Here is a 9,552-nt window from a genome sequence, read left to right as displayed (position 1 = left end):
ATGAACCTCAGGATTAAAGGGTGGGCTCAGTTCCGCGCACACTGTGTCTCACCTAAAAAATCCAATGCGCAGGCTGGAAGGTGGAAAGACCTTCCCCGGTTCTTCGTTCGCGAAGACTGGCCAGTATTATTACTAATGAAGCTACAGTCTTTTTTCCTCTGTCTCTACTTTCTGGAGGTTTTTCATGATTCAAATTACTTTTTGCCACCCTTTGCACTTCCCACTCTTGTACTTGCACTTTCTAGAGAGGGATGGTTGGTATGCAAATGATGGCATTGAATTTATCTCTGGGTAGTAGGAGTGGTGGAAATAATAGGACAACTCCTCTGTATGAATTCTAATACTCCGTTTTGGTTACAACTTCTAAAGACACCCAGATCCCCTTGCTAATCTAGTACAATATATTTAGAGCTCTGTAGGGTACAGGTTTCAAATCTTCTCTCTGAAGTGTATTACTATAAAATCTGACATGAAATGTATCTGCTGTTGTGGTACTTCCTTGTGTGTGTAGGTCTATGCGGCCCTGTGTAGACACCCAAGGTAGCTTTTAGGAGGTGGTGCTGCTGGTAGAAAACTTCAGTTTACACAGATCAAGGTGTTGCATGGTGTTTAGTATAACTCTGCCTGAGACCCAAACTAGCCCAAGATATACACAGTAAGGTGATCAACTGGTTTAACTGGCAGAGCCTTTTTTTTTTTTTTTAAGCCTTTTCCTATCCTGTGGTTCATTTTCTATCTGTCTGTCCCTTAATAGCTAGTGTATACAACATCACTGAAAGATAGAGAGGTGTAGAAGTGGAGACACCATAAACCTGCTTTGTTGCTAAAACCAGTGTATTTTGTAACTGCATTAATTTTATCTTAGAGAGGATTGGACTGTAGTGGACATTGGAGAGACCCTGCCTTCCTTACCTTTAGGTAAAGGGAATGTCCGTCACCTAAATAATTGCCACATGCATATTGCATTGTTTCTTTTCTTAATGAATAGTTACATCTCCAAGATTCTGAGCTTTAAAGCACAGCTAAGTATGTGGCCAGGACAAAAATATTGCCATATGATTATTTTTTCTTTTACTGTTCATTCATACTTTTCAACTTAGGTAGGTTATTTGTTTTGAACCATTAAATGTCAGCATCCATCCATCCAGTGCCTGTGCAGAGGGGGAACATGTACTGACTTAGCTGTACTTGAAAATAACACTGTTAAATCTGTTACGGAAAACTGCGTGGTTTTCCAATGCTGACTGTGTAAAACTGCTCCTGGAGAAACATCACAACTCCATCCCGACACAGGATAGATCTCTAAGGGGCTTCATTCTAGAGTCCATTCTGCAATTCAACTTGCATCTGAGGGACACTTGAAAACACTTAACTATGATTCTGAAGGGTGATTTTTTTCAGGAAAGTAAATTTAAAATGTTGGCTAAATAGCACTTAATCCAAATATATTTCCAGCTCCTATATTTGATTCAATTGTAGTATTTGCATGGCACAAGCCATGTGAGTGTTATTACTAAAGATCTGAGGTACAAATAAATTCTGGCTTTAAAGATGTGTCATAGTCAAGTCCCTGAAGTGACATATATTAAGTATTTCTCACTTAGAAATACTTATCAGTCTAGAACATCAACGCTTCTCATATTTTCAATCAAACTTCAAAAGCCTTTGTCATGTTGCACATATAAATAATATGGCCTGAAGCTGAGAAATGAGAAAATGGACATGGACCAATGATAGTAAGGAGAACTCGTTACTGGAGCTGAAACAATAGTAAAAGACAACTCTCTCTTCTTTAAATACTTAAACAGGAAAACACTTTTCCTGGGGCTTGAAAATCCTTTTACTTCATGCTTAGGAAAATTTAGAGAAAAGTTTTTCTCAGAAACAGCGCACTAGGAAAGGGATTATTCTGTTGGTAAGAAGGAGAGACAATGGAAGGATGGATGCAGCAGGAATTTTGCTGCCTTGTCAAACCAGAATGTCTTCTGCAAACTAAGGAGATGCTTCAATCAACTGGCTTTACCAAAAAATTTGAGACACTTCATTTTTTTTTTTTTTTTTATTAGTTGTCATTCTTTGACATGATGAATACTTACAGCAGTATGTTAAAAAAGATACAGTTAAGTCTCTTGGCATCACTGCATAGCAGTCACAGCATTTTCACACAATCTAGTGCTTCCTTTCAGGATGATGCATATGGCATATATACGCACATACGGGGGCTGATTCTTGGTCCCAGTGAAGTTGGGGGGACCAGTGTTTGGCCCAAAGAGTTGAATAAGATATGTGAATATGTATATATAAAATGCTTTACAATAAACATGACATATACAATCTTGAATTCAAAGATAAGCAGAATATATTTTACATCCAAGTCAAACTTATGCTCTGCACTTGAAAGTTTATGTACCTAAAATATTGAATGGATTATAGAAACAAATAATAGAGTAACAGTTTGCACCAATCAAAGTAATTTGAATATATATTCATGGCATGAAACTTGACTTGTGGTTTTTTTTCTGATCGGGGTGGCTTTTTTTGGATTTGCAGGATCCTAATTCAAATTTAAAAATTATTGATTTTTGTGGGCCATAAGTGGGGGGTGGTGGTATCAGGAGAGGAATGGACATACTTTATGGACAACTCAGCTGAGTGACTTAAAATAATCAGGCTATAAATTATGGCTGGTATCTGAAAATAAAATTGTAACTACTTGAGTGTTTCTCCTTTCTTAGGAGAATCCACTTGGAAGGGCTGGTGTGTATTTTGTGTCCAATTTGACGGACACTTCTAACAGAAATTTCAACTACAGACTGGAAAAACTGGTAGGATAGCTATGCAGTGTAACAATGGGCTTATCTTATTTACTGTGGTAGCAGCCTTCTCTACTACTAATCATCGGGGAGGCCTTGGTTTTCTTCAGGAAAATCACAAGTTTATACAAAAATAATTGACCTGTGTTGTAGATTAGGTTAGATACAACTGCAGATCATGTGTTTTGTTTTTTTCTTTTTCGTCCATAGACTCTACTTCATTTCAGCTACTCCTCTTTCTGTTCCTTTATTCCAAAGGTACATGTTTTTAATAGTCCTTTTATTCCCCATTTGGCTGGTGGCTGGACTACTGACACTTAAAAACCTAAAGGTAGGTAAAATCTTTACTTATCGACAGTGCATATGTATGCATTATTTTAACCAGCCTAAAATTTTCACTTATCATCACTTATTATTGTTGTTAATTACACAGAATTTCTTCTTTGATGGTATGAAATCTTCATTTAAAGCAGCTAGATTTTAATCAAATGAATTGCAATTGTGGGCCATAAAAACATTTCGGCCTCCTGCTTCTAGTAGTTTTCTTTTTCTTTCCATACATGAAAACCTTAACTCAGTTTTAAAAAAACTTCAAAATCTTTCACCTGCACTGGCCCAGTAAGAAGGAAAAACAACGCAAAAGGCTTTCTGTAAAGTGGCTAATAGGGCTGACAACACAGAAATCTGTATTATCTGCATAGTTTTTCCATTCTGTGCATCATCTTTCTGTTGGCATCTTAGGGAGAAAACCCGCTGCAGAAATGCCCTCCGAACTACAGAATACCAAGAGTGTATCACAACCACATATACTGAACACTGGCGCTGTTGGATCGGCTGTTATCGGTCATTGTTTGGCTCCTAAGGGAAATCAGATGGTAGCACTTTGCATCACAGACCCCAGTGAATTTAGGTGCCAGGAATTTGCTGCCAGAGCCTAACTTTTCAGCACACCTCTGTCTGGAACACCTGAAGCAAACTGGCTAGACCCAAATTTGTGTAATGGCTTTGGCTCACAAGCACAGAAGCATTGTTGGAGCCACCCTGAACCTATTTCAAGCACTGCTTCATTAGACAAGGTGACTGAAATCCAGCAAGTATGAAATCCGGCAAATCAGTGTGCCAAAATCCCCCACAATTTTCAGAGCAGCTTTTTAAAGCTGAAAAGTTTTAGCTTGGTAAGAGCAAACTTGTAATGGACTCTGTAGGCTCCACTTGTAGAAAAGGGCTTGAGTTTAATGCAGCTGTAACAAAATTTCATTTGTACCTGCTGGACCTATTTTCTGGAAGCTCTTCAGAAACAGCTCAACAGTGTCTCTGTCAAGAGCTTTTTATGCTGCTAGACACCGTGTTTGTTTAACTAAATTTCAGAACATTGTAAAAAATTTCTTTGAACTAGAAGGGAAAGGGCTTTCGTTTCTTAGTAAAAAGACAAAACAAGGGAAATTATATCCTTTTGTATGTACTTAGGTGCTTCTAAGCAGCAAATTACACTGCTTGTGTAATGTCCTAATAATTGTCCTAAATCTGTCAGAAGGAAAGATACATCTAAAAAGCTGTGAAACGGTGATGCTTCTGCCCCCACCATCAGGTGGTTAAGAAGAAATTATGTCCTGTAGTTAGAAACAATTTAATTATATTACAACTCTCTCTGTGTCTCTCTTTGCTTGCTGTGGTCCTTCTAATATGTGAGTCTCATTTAGAAGTGGGAGGAAGAAGGAGATTTTCTACTGGTTATACCTTATATAACAGTATAGGGGGAACAAAAACATCGTTCTTGGAGTGCTTTGTGTTCTCACAGTGTTTTCCACCTTCCTACTTCACTGGATTTCAGCTTCTTTCTCTGAAGATACATACAAAGAATTAGTAGAGTAAAACATCCTTTGCTAAAACTTACGCTTTTTATTTTCCTTTAACCACATTAGTCACCTTATGAGCATGAACTTTCTCTTATCAAGTCAATATCCCCTGTAATTGAGAAAAATCTATCACATATCTCCCCTTGCACTTTTTTGATATAAATACCTGTCTCAAACACCAACTTAAACAGCTCTTTCTTTGTTGGCCTCTTCAAGGTTTTCACATCTAAACATGATTATATGGCCATACCTTCTAGTTCTTTTGGAAAACAGCTATACAGATTTGATGTACTGGGGGTTTACAACACTATGCTTCACCTGAATGCAGTTATTTTTACTCAGGGCAGAGGAGAAAGGGACAATCACTTGAGAATACAATCTCATTGAAATGATGGAAGCTTAAATTTTATAAAGACTTTCCAAACTGAGGTTGTTTATGGCATGGTTAAGGCCATGTATCTTTCACAAACACAAGATCATAGAGAATTCCTCAGCAATTATGACAGAGATTTTTCTTAATAGTCTGACTACAACATATTTTTTTTTCCTTCATTGACTGAGACCAATCTAAAAGTCAGTTGAAGTATTATTTAAATTACAAGAAAAATACAAATGCATTTTGATGCTGACTATCTAAGGAAGGAATGGATGGAAAAAATCAGCTACACTGCAACATCTCTTGAGAAAACAATTGGCATCCAGAACTACTGAATGTCGTGCTTTGTAGACCACTAAGCTATTTAGTAAAAATTCACGCTCTTGAATAAATGGTAATCAGGTTGAACTGTCAAATCATGTGGTGTTGCTGTGGGGCTTGGTTTGTTTGTTTTTTAACTTAAAACTTCAGGCTCTGTGAAACATTTGCCTAGACCAAATGTGCAAGGTGCCATGGATTAACAACACGGACCCATATGGAATGTGTTTGAAGTTTTCAAGAAGTTATCCTGCCAGACTTCATTCCTTAATGACCTTTGATACACCTTGGATAGTGGAAAGGCAGTTCAGAATCACATCTTGTAATCATGATTTTGGCAGCTATGAAGGATGCTAAAAGTTAAGGCTTTTATCCACAAACAATGGTGTATATTAATAAACTCTATACCATATTTACAAATGCTTTCTCTTGTATTAAAACTAACAGTATTCTGTTCACAGTGCCAATGTTTTTACAGGTAGCAATCCCACAGTACTCCAGTATTTTGGCATGGGAATCAGTAGCGCTTTGTATTTACAGAAAATGTACACATATGAATATAAACAGGTTACTTGAAACAGTACTCAAAAGATAGATCTGTTTGTGTTTCAAAGGTTTAGACTGTACTATACCTTCCCTTTTGGTTGCAAGGGAATACTCTTCCTTGCAATGAGAAGATGCCCCGTCTTTTATCCAAAGTGGCATAAAAATGATTACCAAAATGAGCCTTGTTACACTGGAGGCGTGTATACAGAGAGTAACTTCAGTCCAAGGTTTTTAGATCCGTTGTTTAGTGCACAGAATACAAAAGTTAAAAAGGTTTTTGTTTTAATTACTAAAACAACCAGACTCTCTCTGCCCTCTGTGAGCACCGTCTGTCAGCCTGTGTCCTCTGGATGCCGAAGATGCTGGTGGTTTAATGTGCAGCCCAGCTGCCAGCCTGGAGCATGTGTGGCGCTCTGGGCCTATATACATATGTCACAGTATGACTTGTGGTAAATGAATATATCACCAAGAGTGCCTCTCGGTCTCCCCTGTTCTCTCAGGAACCCTCCCCGCTTCACGGCAGCCATAACTGCTGCTGACTGGGACCCCGCATTCGGATAGTTCGCGGTCAGGAGTGACGGACGACATCAGGCATGCGGGGGACAAAGAGAGGGGAGAGGAACAGAACGTGAGGATCAGAAAGAAAGCCAGCAGAACCTCAGGCTTGTTGGTGAGGACCCTTACAGCTTCTACTTTGCCGTTTCTTCCCTTTGCATGGTCTCGACAACAGGCTCCTGGCTACTCGGGATCTTTCTTGCTGCTGTGACCAAGACGGAGATAGCAGTGCTATAAGGAAAAGTGCAAAGCTGCCACTAAGGAGTCTCTTCTTCATTTAAAGTCTGTTCCTGGCTGCCAGTCACTTGACCTGAGTGGTCATTGCTCCTACTACTGCTGTGTTGCTTGTGGAGCAAGCTTCTCCACTTGGCCTTGTTCCTCCTGAGATGGTTTAGCATATTTTCAGATAGGGGAGTATCGCCTGTAAACTGGGCCCACCTCTCAAAGAGTGGCTCAACGATGTATGTCATGAACCCTGGGGAAACACAAGGGACACCTGGTAAGCAACAAATTCATTCACAGAGTGCCTCGAGAGCAATGTAAGTGGCAAAAACCCTGATGAGAAGTAACGATAAACCTTCAAATAGACATGGATTCCTGTTGAAATGCACAGCTTTTGACCAGCATACATGACAAGACACGGCTTTACCTGCATGTGTAACAGTAAAATCTGTGAGAATCAGCATCTCTCTGAGGAGATTTCAGACAAGAAAGTACCCAGTGTTTAATCACACATTGGCTGCAATTTCTCTGCATGGATATTTTTCCCCCTATGCAATGACTTCTTTGTCTTTCTGTTGAACATTTGGCTTAGATAGGTTTCTTTTTAAACATTTTAATTTAGAATGTGTTTCGTAACTCTTGTGGTATCCACGGTTCTTACTGTTAAAACAATTAGAGGGGGGTGGAGCGGGTGGTGGAGAAAAGCTTCTCTTTGAGCTTCTGCCATAGTGAGATAAACATGAAGAGAATTAAATACTTACCAATCTGTATGCTTGGTATTGTATCCTTCTGCTGATTACAAAGGGGGCTTATTTCCAGTTCAAATTTTTGTTCTAGATCACCTGCAAAAAAAAAAAAAAAGAGCAAATATTTTTGTGCCACTTTTATCCCTTCTCTAAACCTTTGCCACACTCTTACAGTGACTGCAACTGTGTGAATTTGAGCAGTTGGAATCCTCTACCAATGATGACCACGTTAGATGTCTAAATGCCTTCCTTTTCTGGACTTTTTAGGTATTAGAGAAACTGATTATCCATACAAGGAAAAATCTAAGAAAAGATAACTTTTGAATGAACATTAAATCTGAGCATGTAAGTGATCTGAGGACTTTAAAATAGACTCTCATGTGAAAGACCTTTAAGACGTTCTATAGTTCATTTACTTCATTCACTACCTCATTTACTCAAATGTCTTCCTAACAGAAAGTTGCAGAATATAAATTTTAGAATAAATGTGTCTCCACTAGTACTGTAGTGTGAGTTGGCTGGGGGATCTGCTCACTCCAGATGCCACCTCGGATTGCTCCTGATGCAGAATTGGTCAGATTTGACATTGAGATGATGCTTATAAACAGTCAGTAGAAACTATTCCTGCAGAAACAGTCACACAGGGCAGTCTTCTGTAATATAGCTGTGACAGGACACTTTTTTTATGGAGTTGAAGGTAATCAATAGCAATGACCATGCGTATACTGGAGTAGCCACAGAAGACCACGGGCCAGCTGGATTTAAGAATTCCGCAGAAAAACATCTCAGAGAGTCTCATTTGCTCATTTGTCATCCAGACAACAGTTACTTGTTCTGCTGAAGAGGTGGCATTTCCTCGTGACTGCAATTACTACATACAAAGATCCCTATAAGTGAGTTAAGTTTTGGGTGTGTTTCTGATTTTTAAACAAACACTGTTTGTGAGCGCAACACATTCATCCTTTGTGATTGTTAGTTTTCTCTGCCAGTGTACGATCCTGATTACTTTCCTGGCAACAGTATGAAAGGGAAGTGAGAGTTACCTGTGTGCAAGCTAAGGTGTGCCCCTTCCCCTCAGATAATAACATTTTGTCCATCTGATTCACTAATAAAGATGTAGTGAAGGCTGCTTAGGCAAAGCTTCCCTGTAAGACTTGCTAGTTCAGGCAAAACACTGCAAAACCCAATAAAGAAATATTTTGCTTAAAATCCACTGTTTTTGTTTAAAAGGTCTTTTCTCCCCACTAACGGTTTTGACTTAAATGCTATTGTGTTACTTAGGTTCTATAGCCCCATATAAAACACCATGTGCATTTTTAAGCCTTGCCTTGCAGCATGCAGTTCCTTCTTAAATGTGAGCAGAGCATTTTCAGTTGTAATTAGCTATTTGGAAAATAGCAGGGAAAGATTTTTAGCTTCATAAACAGCAAAAGGAACAATTTAGCAAAATTGACACAAAATAACAGTTTGTCATGTTTCCAAATGTACAATTTGACCGTCTTCTTCTCATCTACCTTCCAAAACTTTTTGCTTCAACACCAGTGACACCCCTCTGTAGGTATTCTGGGTTGAAAATGGTTGACCTGCCTGGATCAAAATGTATCAACATCTTGTCTTTGAGGAGTAATTAATTTGATGAAAGTTAGATTTTCCTTTGTATGGTAAGAACTGAAAAAGATGGTCAATTTTCTTATGCTTCAAGTTGCTGTAGAAGGAACTGCATGAATTAGTTTCTGAAAACTTTCCTGGTGGGTAAAACCTTCCAAGCAGTTCTAAAATCTCCTAAGAGAATCATTAATGTTGCTTAAACATTAGCCATTTTCTTGAAACTTTTTGTTACTAGTTCCAGTTTCATATAAGTAAATCAAGTTGCATTACTTACCTTGTCTTCCTAACTGACTTCTAAAACATCTGAGAACAAGTTAAAGTATTTCTCTAAAAAAAGTTTGTTAGGAGCTGCTGTAGCATCAGGTGCTCTGTGAAATGTACCCAGGCTGAATATTTTATTTACTAACAGATGCACCAGAAGACTGGAAGATTAGGATCTGAGTGTCTATTAAAATGGAATTAGAAATGTTTGATACAAAAAATGTTAAAACTTTGTATCTGTTCCAGAAGGA

At 38.5% G+C, this 9,552-nt stretch overlaps 1 protein-coding gene across 2 annotated transcripts in view; it reads right to left on the bottom strand.

The window, feature by feature from the left end:
- Positions 1–2,030: 2,030 nt before the first annotated feature.
- The window catches only part of PDE7B (phosphodiesterase 7B), a 174,622-nt gene continuing 167,100 nt past the window's right edge, over positions 2,031–9,552 (bottom strand). For both annotated transcript variants that reach the window (XM_027897025.1, XM_027897024.1), the window contains 2 exons: positions 7,448–7,528; positions 2,031–6,939 (listed from right to left, as the gene is read on the bottom strand). In XM_027897025.1, the coding sequence (XP_027752826.1) occupies positions 6,722–6,939; positions 7,448–7,528 (299 nt within the window). In that variant the 3' untranslated portion in view covers positions 2,031–6,721. The remainder of the gene's footprint in view (positions 6,940–7,447; positions 7,529–9,552) is intronic.

Source organism: Empidonax traillii, unplaced genomic scaffold (genome assembly GCF_003031625.1).
Source record: "Empidonax traillii isolate 1590-97213 ecotype Southwest subspecies unplaced genomic scaffold, ASM303162v1 scaffold526:size440949, whole genome shotgun sequence".
Classification (NCBI taxonomy): Eukaryota; Metazoa; Chordata; class Aves; order Passeriformes; family Tyrannidae; genus Empidonax; species Empidonax traillii.
This window is presented reverse-complemented; position numbering and strand designations above follow the sequence as displayed.